The sequence below is a fragment of the Lethenteron reissneri genome, chromosome 17 (genome assembly GCF_015708825.2).
Source record: "Lethenteron reissneri isolate LAM-NWPU_2019-01 chromosome 17, ASM1570882v1, whole genome shotgun sequence".
NCBI classification, from domain to species: domain Eukaryota; kingdom Metazoa; phylum Chordata; class Hyperoartia; order Petromyzontiformes; family Petromyzontidae; genus Lethenteron; species Lethenteron reissneri.
Window position 1 is genome coordinate 12,426,082 of NC_083795.1, and position 18,331 is coordinate 12,444,412.

Below are 18,331 nucleotides of genomic sequence, written 5' to 3' on the forward strand. Positions count from 1 at the left end.
GCTGCACTTCGCACCAAGTTTCTGTGCAAATGAATTCCTCGGTCATCGGGGAATGCATGTTGGAAGGGAAGTTGACTGCATGGCTCACGAGTGCCAAGTTCTGGTCGATGTGTGTGTGTGTGTGCTAAGTACAGTATCTGTATCGGTTGAAATGTAGTACAATTGGATTACACGTGATGTTGTCATCGCTCATAGAATATTTGTAATGGGACAGCAGTTTGAACTGCTTGGCTGAAAGGTTGAGAAAGTTTTTTCTTAAATATCCTGGCCTCTCTGCGCTGTGAAGAAGGGCCATTGCTCGAAACGTCACCTATAATATATGGTGTTAATACTGGACGTCTGAGTAAAAGAGCTTCTTCGCTCATCGGATTCCTCCAGTATGAATACATATTCTGATTCTGATGGTGTTATTGGCCATGGTGTTTTGACCAATGTGTTGTTTTGTTAACTGCCCATTCTACGTTACACAGGGGGGCAGGGATGCTGTGCATGGATTCCAGTACCAGGCTCAACACGCAGCTGTCCATGTTTTGTCAGTGGCCTTTCAAATTCCATATGAAAGAGAGAAACTTACAACGATCAAATATTCACACGACCGTTAGTGTGTTGTGTTTTTAGCATTGTAAACCTGCTCTCTGATGATACGTCTTGAATGATGGCTGATGTCTTTCTGTATCCCATAGTTGTCCCGTTTCTCACTGGACGGGGAGCACTCTGGTCAGATCGTTGACTTGTATTGAGTAGATTCAAAATTCAAGTCCTGGTCAAGGGTCGACTCAGCTCATCATCCTGGCCAGGGTCAATACATTATTGTACAACTTGGTGGGAAGTCGTCATCGGTTGTCATTTGGATAAACTTGCCCCTGCCACAGTAACGTAGAATTTTCCGGCACTGGCTCAGGGCTCCCAACGGGAGATATGTGCCGCCCCGATGAACCGAGTAACCCGAGTTCGATTCCCGGTCACGGCCGACGTCAAGTGATGTCTCAACCGGTCTTGCCCGCTCTCTCCCGCAACCTCGCCAACCCGGACTGACCAGCGTGGTGGAGTGCGGTCAAACAACCCCCATTACTGTCACAGTGCGGGGAGGCCTTCATACAACAGTGCTCTGACATTTGGCTGAAAGTCATCACGAATTATTAATATCTTCGGCTGCGAAGTGTGCCAGGGCGTGCTGGGCGGACTGGTTGCCCTGCATGTGCTGGAGGAGGAGGAGGCTGTTGCACGGCCCTGTGGCGATGTGGGCTGACGTCCACTCAAAACACAACATCGACACACGTAGATGTATTCAGTAATTAAATAGTTTTTCTCGTGCATCTCGTGCGCTAACTGTGTTAAAGTCATGTTTCAAAGTTTGCGCTAAATAAATTAATATGAAGCGGAATGATTTCTACCCCGGCGCTTGACGACGCGCAGCGTTGTTCGGCACCACATCTCGCTCCCCTCTCTCACGTTGGCTTCTCCCCCTCCTCCCCCTCCGCCACCGCCACAGCCCCCAGCCCAGCAAGGGCCCCGCGGCAGCGCAGAGCGGCGTGGACAGCGGCGGCGACGCCGACGGCAAGGCCGCCGGGGGGTCTCGGGGCAGGGCCGGGCGGGGGGGGAGCGCCCCCCCCTCGTCGCTGCGCGTGGCGCCCCCCCCGGCGGCAGCGGCGGCGACCCCGGCGTCTCGCTCGCAATCCGGCTCGCGGTGTCCCCACGCGTCCGCGGGGAGCTCGGCGGCCCTCTCCGATGGCACGGAGAGCGGAGTCTCCGAGGCGTCGGGGTCCGGCTCCGGGAGTCCCGGTGGCAGTCGCGGCGGCGGCGGCGGCGGCGGCGGTGGTGGCGGTGGTGGTGGTGGTGGTCCCCGTGATCCGCGGCAACGCTCCGAACCAGCGGGTGATCCACTGCAGCGGCCCCAATTAGCCGTTCTCGTGACGTCACCGCAGTGCTTCTGTTGTGCCACTTGAGTTCAATGTAAATCTTTAATATCCAATACAATGTAGCGTCAGCACTCAATTGCCACTGCCAGACACTTCAAAGTCTTATTTACCTTTTCTTCAAGCTCGCGTGGGGCAGCCCAGCACACACTCAGCCTGATAGGAGCGGTTTGTGTTTTATTGGGATACATCTTCCTGTAAGACGATGCGAGTCTCACCTTTGCTGTTGCACGTTGTTCACACCCATCTTAATGTTTGCTGCTGCTGCTTCTCCTACTGCCGCTACTCCTGCTGCTGCTCGCAGGAATCCAGCACTGCCCGGCGAGCATGGCCGCTGGGTTGCCGCGTGGAGCTGGCCGCTCGCGACGCGGCGAGGATGCCCTCTGCCTCGTCTTCTCCTACCTGGACGTCCGCTCCCTCCTCGTGGTATCACAGACTCACTCGCTGCTAGTGAAAATCTCATAGCTACGGTGGCTAGGAGATGCTAACTAGACACCTTACCTGGATGTCTGCTCCCTCCTCGTGGTATTAGACCCACCCGCTGCTCGGTGTCGAGTTAACATCAAGTTAACTCCCTCGCCTGGTATGCAGGAGGCGGTGGGTTCGATCCCGACCCTGGCAATTGCTGTATATTTGGAGTTTGCATGTTCTCTCTCTCTCTCCGTGGTCACGTGGATTTTTCTCCAGGTCCGCGGGTTTTCCCCTCCACATTTAGAATCAGCATCAGACGTTTAGAGTATTTGACTACTACAAATGTCACGTGATCGGTCACTTAATTGAGCTGTAGTTTATGGCCACGTCGCTTCTGAGAAAGAGCTGTATAGCTCACTGGGCCTTACCTGGTAAAATAAAACATAGTTTAGTTTTAGCTTAGTTTATAACAGACAATCCACACTCCCGAGCCACGTGAGTCATGGGGCTTGTTTGACCATCTCTCGCCACGCTGGTCTGCCCGGGGTTGGTGAAGGGATGGTCCTGGCACTCACTCGCCAGTGATGTTAGCTGCGGTCGGATATCGCACTCGGCTTCGCTTGGCACGTTGCGTTAACCGCACGGCATCGCCGCTCCCCCCTACACAACACGTGGCTCCGGAGCCAGATGCGTAGCGGTCAGCGCTACGCTACGCTACGAACACGGTGACCCAGGTTCGATTCCCGCTCACGGCCAACACCCAGTGACGATTATCTGAACCGGTCCTGAGCCTCCCCTAGGTTGACTCAGCTTCCAATCAGCACCTGGTGCGGTGTGTAATCTTCGCCACTGGGGAGACAAAGGCGGTCGGGCGTGGTGCTGGCCAACCACCCCCGCGTGTGCCGTTCCGGCCTTCATAGGTGCTCGCTAACAGCACTTGCCACAACAGTCTGTTAAGGCTATACGGGGGATCTTTGTATGTGTGTATGTATTCACATGCATTGTGGCTTTTGAAATATTGAGTTTTGTACCGAATTAAAAAGAAAATAGCTCTTTGTGCTATTTTGGTCGCCGACCCCTGTCCTTGGCGGAGTAAATGCGCCGACTAAATGAAAAGACGGCCGAGGTGTGAGATGTCGTGAAAAATGCACGCACGCGGCAGTGCTCCCCCCGGGTAGATAAATAAATGAATGACGCGGTAATTGAAATCGTCGTTCTAAACGTTGGTAGGTAACGGAGGGTCGTGCAGCAAAATCCAATGTCACGCACTCCTGTGCTCGGAACGGAATCGTTTTATTGACGTCACTTCCATTTTTCTGATCAATCCAAAACGGTACATTTTTTTCGAATCATCTGAAATGTTGTCTCTATGCCTGATTTTGGATTTTTTTTTCAAATCGTTTAATAAAAAAATCCATTATCCGGGGGGTGGGAGGGGGGAGTGGGGGATAGGCCACATCCCGGGCGTACGTGTGCACTGCAAATGTTGACGTTCAAGCGATACCGCTCACGAATCAAATCTGTGCACAACGAGAAAAAAAAACCCAGCACCGCAGAATAATCGTCGTGCAGGCCGGGGAATCCATTCGTTTCAAATGACACACGGAAGAAATGGGTAAACAGTCCGTTGTATTTACACCTGTACGTCCGATAAGCACGGTTGACTACGTACGGTGCGAAAGAAGTTCAACATACGTACTGTACGTACATACAAACGGCACGCGGCTATTGCGCCATCAGTATTTCCTGAAGAAGTGCACTGTGGCCCTGTTTTTCCAAGATCACCATCGAAATCGATTTGAGCAAATGTGACCGACAGACAGACAGCAGCAGCAGCGATATAGTCGACTGTGGACGGGGTTTCGTCCTCGCTGGGACTCGTCAGCACGGTGTAGTCGCCGCTGCTCACCGCCGCAAAGTCTGCCCTCTGGGTGCCGAGGTTTGTCTCTAGCAATGCCGCTCATGCAGAGCCTCGCCCTCGTTGCGCCAGGCGGGGGAAGTGTGCGTGGAGTGGAACGCGTTGGCGCGGACTCCCAGGCTGTGGGCCCGAGTCGTCCTGGAGAACGCGCGCGTCTCCTCCAAGGTGAGACACACACGCAGCACACGCAGCACGCAGCACGCACACGCAGCACGCAGCACGCACACGCGTCACGATGAAGGCGCCCCACGTCGCAGTCATTAGCGCTTGTTTATTTTGGTCCTGCCGCCGGTTAATTTTCCACCTGTCGCGGTTCAGGATGAATGTGAAAGAATCATACGCATACTGTGTAGGCCGTGCGGCGACGCATAATCCGACCTTCAAATGTCCACCTTGACCAATTGTCCACCCGCATCCAGTGGTGTATTTGTGCGGGTGTCACCGTCATTTCTGTATCGATGTTTACGCATCTCACCGTTTCACATATTCGCCTATTTCACAGTCCCCAGTGAGTCGGATGTGCGATATTCACACTATATATATAATGTGTGTATCTTTTGCACTCTGAGAGCTGTTACAGCCGTTTAGCGCTTAATGAATTAAAACTGATGACGACGGTGATGATGACGATGATGATGTGTGCTGCGCCGGTCTCCTGCGATGCCCCCGTATCACCGCGCCATCCCGGCCACAGTTCCTGGCGTCGCTGTCCGCACGCTGCTCGCTCTGCCGGAGCCTCGTGCTGCACAACCTCAAGCCACGGCCGCGGCGCAAGGGGGAGAGCCGCGAGGAGCACGCCGCCACCACGCGGTACTTGGGCTCCCCGCAACGGCACATCGGCACGCCGGCGCATGGGCAAGCCGGCACGCCGGAACGCCGGAACGCCGGCACACGGAGGTCTGTTCAGCTTAAAATCAGTACCTTGTTGTGGGCAGGGGCTGCCTGGAGGCTGGGCTGGAGGCGCTGATGAAGGTGGCTGGCCCCCGCCTGCTGGCGCTGAGGGTGTCCGACTGTCCCCACGTGCTCACCGAGCGCGTGCTGTGGCTCGCCGGCTGTCACAGCCGCAAGCTGCAGGCACTCACCTACAGGCGAGCTCGCACACACACTCACCTACAGGCGAGCTCGCACACGCACTCACCTACAGGCGAGCTCGCACACGCACTCACCTACAGGCACACTCGCACGTACATACACACACACTCACCTACAGGCGAGCTCGCACACACACTCACCTACAGGCACGCTCGCACGTACACACACACACACTCACCTACAGGCGAGCTCGCACACACTCTCACATACAGGCACACTCGCACGTACACACACACACTCACATACAGGCACGCTCGCACGTACACACACACACTCACGTACAGGCACGCTCGCACGTACACACACACACACACTCACCTACAGGCGAGTTCGCACACACACTCATCTACAGGCGAGCTCGCACACACACTCATCTACAGGCGAGTTCGCACACACACTCACATACAGGCACGCTCGCACGTACACACACACACACTCACCTACAGGCGAGTTCACACACACACTGACATACAGGCACGCTCGCACGTACACACACACACACTCACCTACAGGCACACTCACACGTACACACAAACACACACTCACATACAGGCACGCTCGCACGTACACACACACACACTCAACTACAGGCACACTCACACGTACACACAAACACACACTCACATACAGGCACACTCGCACGTACACACACACACACACATCTACAGGCACGCTCGCACGTACACACACACATATTCACCTACAGGCACGCTCGCACGTACACACACACAAACTTACAGGCACGCTTGTACATACACACACATCTACAGGCACACTCGTACATACACACACATCCCCAGGCACGCTCGCATGTACACACACACACTCAATCTGCCAGGCACACTCACACGTACTATACACGCAAATACACGCTCACCTACAGGTAAGCTCACACGTACGCACGTACACACTCACATACAGACACGTTCGCACGTACACACACACAAACTTACAGGCACGCTTGTACATACACACACATCTACAGGCACACTCGTACATACACACACATCCCCAGGCACGCTCGCATGTACACACACACACTCAATCTGCCAGGCACACTCACACGTACTATACACGCAAATACACGCTCACCTACAGGTAAGCTCACACGTACGCACGTACACACTCACATACAGACACGTTCGCACGTACACACACACACATTCACCTACAGGTAAGATCACGTGTACGCACGTACACACTCACATACAGACACGTTCGCGTGATGTAAGCCAGGCGGTGTGCTGGTGGAGGGCTCGCTAACTAATCGGCTGTTTGTTGATTGGCACGTTGCTAGAGGCCCACGACTCGGTCCGCGCCGTTCCCGTCATGAGATTGACCTCTCGCAGTTTTCTCACCGCGTGTACGAACAAAGCGGCCGAGGACGCGCGACGTTGCCCGGATCGTCGCCACTCGGCAGGATTAGGTCGATGCTGTTGCATTTGGCGAGGCGCTGTGAGATTCAGTGAGGCCGCTGTATGGATCGGTGAGGAGCTGTCGGTGGCGGGAGGGTGGGGGAAGGGGCGAGAAAGTGACAAGTGGCAGCCGGAACGGGAGGCCGTCCCATCCTGTTTGCGTCGACCGGGCTGCAGTCGAACGCCGGCTGTGGGTTCACATTTTGTTTTGCGATGCCCGTGGCGTTCTTTCCCCGCTAGAATTTTATCGCCATGGCTTCGACCGCAGCAGGCGTGTTGTCGTGGGGGCTCTAGGGTCCGGTGGAAACATCGGGGCCACGAATTAGTAACGGGAAGCGCCACTGCGTGGTGTCAGCGCCAAGGCATGCGTGCATCTACCCATTATTGCCCGCATGAAATCTTCTCCGAGCACATCGAATGGGGCATTCTTGTGCATGTAACCATTTTCTTGCAAAGCAACGCTGACCGCTGATGAGGCGCACCGGGTGTCCAGAGTTTCACTTGCGTTGAACCAACGCCCGTGGAACGATGCACTCCCAGAAGGCCGTGTGGCTGATGTGATGTGTAGAAAATAAAAACAACTACATTGAGGGACAAATATCGCAGGAAGGAGGCGCAATGTCTGCTGCTTTATGACGGGATTCTCAACGCTTCTCGGCAGAAGTTGGTTTGATACTTCTTACACGCACTTAGTCGTGTGGCAAGAAATGCAATGCGCTATGGTCCCGGCCAGCCTGGTTCAATAACTGACCATGGCACGCAACATCCGAGGTTGCACCTCTGCATAGTACGGTTGGCTAAGTACGGTGCGAAAGAAGTTCAAGATTTACGCGGGAAAGCTTCGCTGAGTCTCAGGACGCTCTCAGGAGGGTCCTGGATAAGCTTCGCAAATGGGGGTTGGAGGGGGAGGGGAACGCGGGGGGTTGGGGGGGGCGACGATCGCTGTGAATGTCCCAACGGAGTAATTTACGAGTAAATTATCAAAATAAATGGTGCCAAATAGTCGCAACGCGCTTATCAGTGGCCGCTTTCACAGAACACGGTAAACAATGCACGAAATAAATGAAGTTGAAAGCGCACTTCGCCTTTTCCCGGTGGATGCAGAGGAGCGGCTCCCATGGCGACGCTGCTCCGACCCCTCAGCGGCGAATGCGGATCGAGCGTTCTCTGCAAAAACATAATTCTAAGCCAGCATCATCAGGCGATTGACGCATAATGAGTGTTCTTGGTTCTTTCGGTAAAGTCACGTAGAAGGGAAATAATAAAATAATATTAAAACATAATAATATAATTTTTAAAGTGAGAAAAATTGTATTATGTTTTATTTTTATTATTTTATTATTTCCCTTCTACGTGACTTTACCGAAAGAACCAAGAAGATGAATCCCTGCAGTCACGAAAGCTTTAAATCGAAACATAATGAGTGGCGACGGGCGTAGCAGCGAGTCACTGACGCGAGGCCAGCTTGTCCGAGAGGCACGTGGGGAGGCCTCAATCCAGCAGTGGATCAATCACGGCCGCCTGCGTATTCCTACATGGAGCTACGCGTGGAGCGTTCACTTCTTGTTATGGGTGACTGGATCCACGCGTCGTCGTTCAGGCGGGAGCCGTGTCGTGATGTCCGAGTTAAACACATTTAAGGGCAGAGGTAGGCAGAAGGGCGGGGGGGTGGCAGTAGGTTTGGGTGGTGGGGGGGCTACCGGTCCTGGCCCAGGTACACGCTGTGCCGCCTTCGCCCCGAAACAAATCTGTCCGTGCCGGCTCCTGTGTCGTGGCCTGCAGCTGCGCGTGGGTCGATGTGAGCCGGGCAGATCGATGGCGGGCAGGGGATCTATTCTGGAGAGAGTGCCTCGCCTCCACGACCTGTGTGCGTGCGTCACCAACCCCACTCGTGTTTCTTTCGTCATCGGAGGGGAAGGGGCGGGGGGGGGGGATAGGAGGTTGAGGGAGGTTCGGGAGCATCTCTCATGGCCGGGAGTCAAAGGTCAATGTGTAGCAGTGGGGCTCACCCATTGGGGGCCCGGTATGCCATGAGGCAAACAGGTTGGTTGGTGCCACCTGCAGTGGCTCATGCTACTGTAGAGGTGTAATTGCGCATGGCTACGAATGTTGAGGTGTGATTATGCATGGCCACGGATGGCCAACAAACACAATGGGCGGGGTTACGGCCGTACACAAGGGTGGCGCTAGCACCGACGTCCGCATGTGTATCCCCCACGGGCCCCCCCTCGGGGGCGAGTCCTATAAAAGGTGATGAGCTCGAGGGCTCGAGGTCGGGACTCAGCTTTAACCAGAGAAGACGGAAGACCAGCTAGTGTAGGCCCCAGAGCTCCCCTGGCTCGCTGTCCTTATAAGGGCCGACCAGGGCAAGCCGGTGGCGTGGCCCCGAGAGCCCAGACGAAGCTGGTCTGGTGACTCAGGGAGCCGGGATCCCAGCTTAACCAAGCTGGGACAGATAGCCTCCCCTAGTCCCGTAGTGGAGGAATTGGTATAGGTTAGAGGGGTTAGCTGTCGAGAATCCCTGTAGCCAAGTGACCTGTACAACTGTGTTGGTGTAATAAATAAGTGTGCCTCCGATCCTGTCGTCAAGCCTCCATATATACTTACTACATCTGGTGTCAGAAGTAAACGTCCAACGATGGACACACGAGGGACGACACGTACCAGGGAGTCGGAGATGGAAGACGCCGCGGCCGAATCTCCACCAGTGATGGCCGGGGTCGAATCGGAGCAGCCGGGGCCGAGTACGCCCGCGCCGCTACGACAGGTGGAGGGGGATGCGTCGGCCGAAGGACTCCGGCTGGCCCACTCCCGCCTGGCGGACCTGCTCTACGCCGCGGCCGCCGCGTTGGAGGAGATCATGCGGCTGGGGGCTGGAGGAGCAGCGCGGGTCGACGACGGCAGCCGGCGCGGGGCGACGTTTCCCGCCACCCCGACGCGGCTCGCGGTCAAATTTCCCGCCATCTCTACAGTACGAGCGGAGGGCGGGGCCGGCCCGCGTCACGTGTCTGCTGAGCGCCAAGCACAAGCCGTGACATCATCAACGCCGGCCGGCGCGTCAACATCAGAGCGACCGGCGATGCCATGTGCACGGCCCGCCCACACTGTATCATCGGCGGGGAGCGACGGAGAGCGTTCTGCGGCCACGGACGCCGCCTTACAACAGCGTCTGCCGCCTCTTAAAGAATTTGTCGGCGCTGACGGAGACTGGGGCGGCTTCAAGAGGCGGTTCATCGCTCATCAAGAGATGGCGAACTGGTCGGACGCCGAGGCTCTACGCGCGCTGCCAGCGATGCTGGACAACGACGCCCTGGCTACCCTCACCTCGGCGCCGAGGGAAAAGCGCGCCACTCTACACCTGGCGTTGCAGCTGCTGTCAGCCGTCTATGGGCCGCCTTCGGACTGCAGGCAGCTGTTCCACGATCGGAGTCGGGGCGCCAACGAGTCACCCCTGGCCTTCCGGACGGCTCTCCTGGCTCTGGCAAAGGCTGCTTTCCCAAGGATGGACGAGGAAGGAGTGGATGCCATGGTGGCTGAGAAGCTGCTGCTACTCGCTGACGAGCTGGACGTCAACGTCTTGGCTCAGGACGACGCGGAGATGTCGTCCCTGCTGGTCGCGCGCCACATCCACGGGGGCTTGCGGTCCCTGCGTCGGAAGGCGGCAAAGGGGGCGGCCGGCCATGCCATGGCGACCACCGCCCTCCCATCAGTGGAGGTCTGCGGGGTGGAGCGGCGAGGGGAATGGAGATCGGCGGCACCGCAGGCTCGGAATGGACCGAGCCGCCAGGAGCAGCCCAGGTCATCTGGGGCGCTCACACGCTGCTACAACTGTGGCCTGCAAGGCCACGTTGCGTCTGGATGCCGGGCTCCCCGTCAGCGCGGGGCGACACCTCGTCAGGACGCCACGCCGTCTCCTCCCAAGCTCCAGCAGAGAAATACGGCGAGTCGCGGCACCTCACACGTTTGGCCCACGCACACATCCGACACACACTCACGCGCTAAACTAAACAGGGCTCCAAATTCCCCGTCCGTCGCGCGCGATTGTTCGGTAATGCGGCGAGCGCTCCAACCGGGTCAGTGGTCGGAGCTCGCCCATCGTGTCGTTGCTGCGTCGGCGGGATCATCGGTCGTGGTCGGTCACATTGATGGGGTAGAGGTGCGGATTTTAATTGACACAGGGGCATCGGCGACCATTATATCTGATTTAATTTATAACATCCTTCCCGTTCAAAGTCGTCCCTTGCTCCCTGTTGACGTGCCGTGCTATGCCGCTAACGGGGGCTCTCTGGGCATTATTGGCCAAATCCGCGCCACTATCTGCATTGGGGACATTAAATTATCCGGCCCTGTTTTGGTTTCCTCCTCACTCGCGGTTCCGTGCCTGTTGGGGACGGATTTTCTGGCCAAAATGCCCATCCGTATCCTTATTGACCAAGGGTGCATTGAGCTCCCATCGGGCCGACGCGTTACATTTCTGTCTTCCCCCACCACGGAGCGTCGGGCGTTTGCCACCGTGCAGGCGCTCGTCACAAAAACTGTGCGCGTGCCTCCGGGGGCTCAGATGCTCGTCCCTCTTAGGTTGCGTCGGCCGTTTGATGCAGGGGTTGCGGATCGGGGGGTCTTGTTGGGTCCATCTCGGGCCGGGGTCAATGGACCCGATTTGCTCGCGGCTCAGACTATGGTGAGAGGGGATGGGGACCCCTTCATTGCAGTCCTTAATGTGGGATCGCGAACGGCCGTGGTTCCTCAAGGGACCGTGCTTGCACACGCAACGCCGGTGCCCTGTGAGGAACCACTCGTGGGTCAGGTATCCACCGATCCTCCGTCGCGACCGCATTCGGACTCTGATGACGGATGGCTGGATGCGCTTTGCGCGGGTTCAGTGGACCTGTCTGACTCGCAGCGCGCGCAGCTGCGAGTTCTCCTGAGCGAATTTGCTGACGTTTTTAGTCAACACAAATTTGATATTGGTTGTACAAAATTGCTGCGACACCATATTGACACGGGTGACAGCGCGCCAATCCGCCAAAATCCCTTTCGGTTGAGTCCCGCCGAAAAGGATCATGTCAAATCGGCTGTTGATGACATGCTAGCCGCCGATATCATTTCCCCTTCCACCAGCCCGTGGGGCGCGCCGATCGTTTTGGTGAAGAAACACGACGGCTCACTGAGATTTTGTGTTGACTTTCGGCGTCTCAACAAAATCTCTGTGGCAGATGCGTACCCGCTTCCTCGGATGGATGAGTCGCTCGACGCCTTGGCCGGTGCACGATTCTTTTCCACCCTTGATTTGCTATCTGGATTCTGGCAGCTTCCTCTGGATGACGAATCGAAACCTAAGACTGCTTTTCGTACACCGCAGGGCCTCTTCCAATTTAACCGTTTGCCGATGGGTTTACATTCTGCGCCGGCAACTTTTCAGCGGTTAATGGAATTGGTCTTGGCAGGTTTGCAATGGGATTCGTGTTTGATTTACTTAGACGATGTCATCGTCTTTAGCAAATCCTTCGAGGAACACCTCCAGAGGTTGCGTGCTGTTTTTCCTCAAAATGCGGGCTGCCAATTTGAAATTTAAACCACAGAAGTGTCATTTACTCCGCGAATCGGTGCGATATTTGGGTCACATTGTTGGGCGCTCGGGGATATCCACTGATCCCGCCAAAACGGAATGCGTCAGCTCCTGGCCGACTCCCACCTCTGTGGGAGAGGTCAGGAGTTTCATTGGGTTCGCGTCGTATTATCGGCGATTTGTGGCTGACTTCGCTACGATTGCGAAACCATTGCATGCCTTGACGTCCAAGGGAGTCAGGTTTCATTGGGGGCCGGAGGAGGAGGCTGCTTTTCGCGCCCTCAGAAATGCTTTGGTGGGAGCTCCGCCGTTGAATTACCCGGATTTTTCACAACCCTTCTTGCTCGATACTGACGCAAGTAACACGGGCATCGGGGGTGTGCTGTCCCAGCTCATCGGGGGCGTAGAGCATGTGGTGGCTTACGGTAGTCGGGTACTGTCTCCAGCCGAACAGCGGTACTGCGTTACCCGTCGGGAATTATTGGCCATTGTTTATTTCATTCAGCAGTACCGCCCGTATCTGTACGGTCGGCGGTTCACCGTCCGTACAGATCATGCGGCCCTACAGTACGCCCTGCGGGTTCAACAACCATCGGGCCAGTTGTCTCGATGGTTGGAGATCCTCCAAGACTATGACTTTGTCACCACATATCGTAAGGGTGTCCGCCACACGAACGCTGACGCCCTGTCACGATTGCCACCCACTTCGGAGTGCGCGTGCCTGTTGGGTTCGGGGCGTTGTAGGCCCCCGAACGTCACCACCGATTCGGTCCTCGTGGCCGCTACCGATGCACCTTCGGCTTCGGGTCCTATCGAGCAAGAAGGGAGGGATTCGTTGCTGGGGTTGCCGGTCGCGGAATGGGGACGCCTCCAAATGGAGGACACCTCCCTCCTCGCTTTGCGCCGTCGCGTCGGGGGGGCTGGTCAGGGGGTGGAAAACGTTGACTCGTGGGGGTTGTTCCAGGGTCTTTTGATGCACTGGGATGGAAAAACCCGGCGCCAGCGGCTTGTGGTGCCTGCTGCTTTAAGGGGTAAGGTGGTATGGGCTGTTCATGAGCGGCTTCTGCACTTGGGGGTTCACAAGACCTTTGCCACGCTCCAGCTGGATTTCTTCTGGCCGGGCATGGAAAAGGACGTGGGGGATCTCTTGGGGTCATGCACGCAATGCGCGCAGAGAAAGCCGCCTGCGAGGGGGTCCAACCCTCCGCTGCAGTCCATAAAAGTTTCCCGGGTTAACGAGCTCGTCGCTCTGGACATACTTGGGCCATTTCCCGCTACGCCCAGGGGCAATAGGTATTTACTAACGGGGGTTGAATACTTCACGAGATGGCCTATGGCCTGGCCCCTGGCGAACCAGTCGGCAGCAGCCATCGCGGAGGCCTTTGTCCAGGGCTATGTCCTCGACAAAGGTGCTCCGGAACGGCTGCTTACTGACCAGGGTAGGAATTTTTCTGGTAAACTCCTACGTGAGGTGTGCGACCTCTTGGGTACGGAGAAGGTTCGGACCTCTCCGTATCACCCACAAACTGACGGGATGGTGGAACGGCTGCATCGGACCATCACGTCCATGCTGTCCCAGCAGGTGTCGGTATCCCAGACGGATTGGGACCTCCGCATAGCCGGTGTGTTGCAGGCCTACAGAATGGCTCCTCATGCGGCCACCGGATTTTCTCCTTTCTTTTTAATGTATGGGCGCGAAGTTAACCCCCCTGTGGCGACCCAGCTGAAGCTCTCGGCGCTCCCGGCGAAGTCTAATTTGTCCGAACACATTAAATTTAACATCGCTAAATTGTCTGAGGCGCGGGAAGCGGCCGTGCAAAATTCTGAACTCCGCCAGAAGGCGAACGAGAGGCTTCGGTTGGGGCGGGTGCAGGTGGTCAAATGGGAACCAGGGGACAGGGCGTGGTTGCACTGTCCTCAGGTGCCGCTGGCAACCTCGTCGAAATTGGTACGGCCGTGGCGGGGGCCAGTGGAGGTCGTGCAGGTTTTGCGGCCGCAATGTGTTCGCGTCAAATGGGGGAGGCGCCGGTGGTATGTGCACCCCTCAAGGTTAAAACCATTTGTCGCGCCGCCCCGTGGTTCACACACACACACGCATGGCCAAACGTGTGAGGGTGTCGCCGACTCCCCGTCGTCGCTGCACTCGCCTAACCTGACGCCAACTGTTCCGTCCCCAGGTGAAACAGGAGTGACGGGTCCACACCCACCAACCCCTCCCGGAGGGGTCGGGGGTCACTCGGCAGCGACGCCTGACTCTCTTGCACCCGGACCGTCAACAACCGTCACTGAGCGTGCCAGGACGGGCCCTTGTGATGGGCCCGCCGCGCGGACGCGCGCCAAAACGCGCAGACTATTGTGAGGTCGGCCGTTGGGGGGCCTTGCGGACAATGGGAGGGGTGGCGTCCGGAGTGTGTGTATATATGTTGGTTTTGGGGTATTTATTCGGGGGGGGTGCGTCGGGTTATTTTTTTTCCTCTCTCTCTCTCTCTCTCTCTTCCTGTTGTTGTTCTTGTTAAGGTTCTCTTGTTCTTGTTAAAAATTACGCGAGGCACACACACGGGGTTTTTGTGAGGGATGCACCTTTATTCTGATTTTTTTTTTTGCAGCCAGGGACGGCTGCGAGCTGTACAGGGGGGGGTGATGTAGAGGTGTAATTGCGCATGGCTACGAATGTTGAGGTGTGATTATGCATGGCCACGGATGGCCAACAAACACAATGGGCGGGGTTACGGCCGTACACAAGGGTGGCGCTAGCACCGACGTCCGCATGTGTATCCCCCACGGGCCCCCCCTCGGGGGCGAGTCCTATAAAAGGTGATGAGCTCGAGGGCTCGAGGTCGGGACTCAGCTTTAACCAGAGAAGACGGAAGACCAGCTAGTGTAGGCCCCAGAGCTCCCCTGGCTCGCTGTCCTTATAAGGGCCGACCAGGGCAAGCCGGTGGCGTGGCCCCGAGAGCCCAGACGAAGCTGGTCTGGTGACTCAGGGAGCCGGGATCCCAGCTTAACCAAGCTGGGACAGATAGCCTCCCCTAGTCCCGTAGTGGAGGAATTGGTATAGGTTAGAGGGGTTAGCTGTCGAGAATCCCTGTAGCCAAGTGACCTGTACAACTGTGTTGGTGTAATAAATAAGTGTGCCTCCGATCCTGTCGTCAAGCCTCCATATATACTTACTACACTACCACAGTGTCCCCCATGGGCAGTGTTCACCATGGGCAGTGTCCACCATGGGCAGTGTCCACCATCGGTAGTGTCCACCATCGGTAGTGTTCATCATAGGCAGTATTCACCATCGGTAGTGTCCACCATCGGTAGTGTTCACCATGGGCAGTGTCCACCATCGGTAGTGTTCACCATAGGCAGTATTCACCATCGGTAGTGTCCACCATCGGTAGTGTTCACCATGGGCAGTGTCCACCATCGGTAGTGTTCACCATAGGCAGTATTCACCATCGGTAGTGTCCACCATCGGTAGTGTTCATCATGGGCAGTGTTCACCATGGGGAGTGTTCACCATGGGCAATGTCCACCATCGGTAGTGTCCACCATCGGTAGTGTCCACCATCGGTAGTGTTCATCATGGGCAGTGTTCACCATGGGCAGTGTCCACCATCGGTAGTGTTCATCATGGGCAGTGTTCACCATAGGCAGTATTCACCATCGGTAGTGTCCACCATCGGTAGTGTTCATCATGGGCAGTGTTCACCATAGGCAGTGTTCATCATGGGCAGTGTCCACCATCGGTAGTGTCCACATTGAGTTTGGAAGACAAACGGAATGTTTACTTCCCATATTCCGTACTTGCCTCATATCACATTCTTGTTGTTTGTTGCCGAACTCTCTTCTCTACCGACATACTCTGGTGCCGTTTAAAGACATTCATGTCATACAAAGCTACCACGCAGGTTTTGCTATCGCACAGATTTGTGATCTAGAGAAGGAAATATTCAAGAGAACATTTGATAGCATTGGCCTCCTTGAATGGTACCAATTAGAAATGTTCAAATTGCCAAGGACCACTAAGAATGTTTTAAACCCCCCACCCCCAGCAATACCTTCCTAGCGAGATTACTTGGTAAAATAATAAAAAATAGCTATCACGTCACACTTGTTGTCAACATTTTGTCAACTGGGATTACTTTAAGATTCGCTTCTTCTGCCGCTATCTAAAATGCTCTTTCCTACCGATATTAAGAAGCCACTGGAGCTAGGCACTTTTAAATCATCAAGGTTGAAAGCTAATTTCTTTAGAACTGCTTTTCGCATTTAGTTTGTTGTCCTTCCCCCGCACCTCAGATTAGCACTGTTGGCTACGTACGGTGCGAAAGAAGTTCAACATACGTACAACCCCCTAATCCCGTAGAGCAGTGGATTGATAAAAGGGCTGATCCACATCCACATGGCAATGGCTTTGGGAGGATTTCATCCAGCAGTAGATTGATCATGACTGCTGCTGCTGCTGATGATGGCTTGCATTCTAGACATGAGCTATGGACATGTGCAGCCACTGCACATGCGTGATCATGTCGGGAGCCGGTCATGAGTGACTGGGCGAGTTGATGTCAACATTCATGATGTTCCACATGGGCTCGAAAGCTGAAAATTGGACACAAGATCAAGTTCAGACCACTTGGTTCTCAGTCTTGTTATTATTACACGGTTTTATTTAACTCACTCCATCTGTTGTTGTTGTCGTTGTTGTATCCTCAAATCTTGTAACTCGATTTTAACCCACTTCCCAATGTGGTATCGACTGCAAACTTGGTATACTTATGTCATACTGATGACAATACTATATTCTATCTTAAAAATAAGACGCATTTTTAAACATTCTTTTTACATGTTGTGTTTCGGCTTGGGTCTTATTGTCCACGGTAAACTGACGTTGGCTGTAAATGACCACGGTCCCTTACGTTATGTCAAGCTTCGGGGCCACTTCCTGGAGTCGTGGAGTTCTGCCATTACTAGTACGGTACATTTAATTAAAGCGTGTTTTTAAAACGTTTTTTTTTTAAATATTACTTATTTTGGCTACTGTACCCCCCTTGTTGAATCTTGTTTCAACCGAATACAGTCCCTTTCCTGACCCAACATGGTTCTGAGAAATAAATGCATGAATAATGAACATCAACAATTTAACCAATTGTCCATTCCGTGAGGTATCCTAACTAGCAAGCGAATAAAAAAAATCAACGGAAGCTCTGCATTGCGTGACGCAATCAGTTCGTGCTCGCTGGTTACTCTTGGAAACCAACACTGTTTACAATCAGTGACTTTAGAAAGGTGTTTTATATCGTTCTAAGTTACCGTATGGACTTACATTTTTATCGTCGTTATTTTATATTGGCAGATTCATACACGATTATTCACCGCACGCGACTCTCCATGATCGATATAATTTCGCACATTAAAAAGTCACCTCGCCCGCACCCACATGGGGGCCATTGCCAGGTGACCACTAGAGGGCAGTACGTCACCGCCGTGGTTTCACTTCCCATTGGCCAGGACCCACGCGGCTCGTCGCTGTGCAACTCATCGACGGCAGCCCAACAAGGCGGTTGGTTGGCGGCGATGGAGTGCGCAGGCGGTGCAACTGCCCCCACAAAGGGGGGGAGTGGGGGTGGTAGAGGTCGCAAATGGGGTTTGATTTCCTACCCGTACCCGGCCGCACAAGGGTCGCAAATGGGTACCCGTACCCGAGTAGGTACCCGTACCCGAGTAGGGTACGGGTACCCGTTCCCTACCCGTACCCTACCAGAAATGAGTGACAAATGGTTACTCACCAGTGACTCACGGCCTACCCGTACCCGGCCGCACCAGGGTCGCAAACGGCTACGGGTAGGGTACGGGTATCGGGTACCCGGTTGCGACCTCTGGGGGGTGGCAATTGGAGGGCAGAAGAGTGGCTCCACAATTTCAATCCTTTTGCCTTGGGGTCCATGCCAACCAGGCCACACGCCTCTGTGGTGGCAAGCACGTGGCTCGGGGTGGTGGGGCTTTATAATGGCCCTGT

At 55.2% G+C, this 18,331-nt stretch overlaps 2 protein-coding genes across 2 annotated transcripts in view; both read left to right on the forward strand.

Annotated features, from left to right (window-relative positions):
• Positions 1-18,331, forward strand: part of FBXO41 (F-box protein 41) — a 69,747-nt gene that overhangs the window by 35,204 nt on the left and 16,212 nt on the right. Inside the window, exons 10-14 of the mRNA XM_061552680.1 lie at positions 1,493-1,875; positions 2,221-2,342; positions 4,318-4,410; positions 4,940-5,055; positions 5,181-5,333. Of these exons, the coding sequence (XP_061408664.1) occupies positions 1,493-1,875; positions 2,221-2,342; positions 4,318-4,410; positions 4,940-5,055; positions 5,181-5,333 (867 nt within the window). The remainder of the gene's footprint in view (positions 1-1,492; positions 1,876-2,220; positions 2,343-4,317; positions 4,411-4,939; positions 5,056-5,180; positions 5,334-18,331) is intronic.
• On the forward strand, positions 8,831-14,779 carry LOC133343502 (uncharacterized). Its single transcript, XM_061553162.1, has 2 exons — positions 8,831-10,692; positions 14,499-14,779. The coding sequence occupies exons 1-2, from the start codon at positions 9,391-9,393 to the stop codon at positions 14,511-14,513; spliced, it is 1,317 nt and encodes a 438-aa protein (XP_061409146.1). The 5' UTR covers positions 8,831-9,390; the 3' UTR covers positions 14,514-14,779.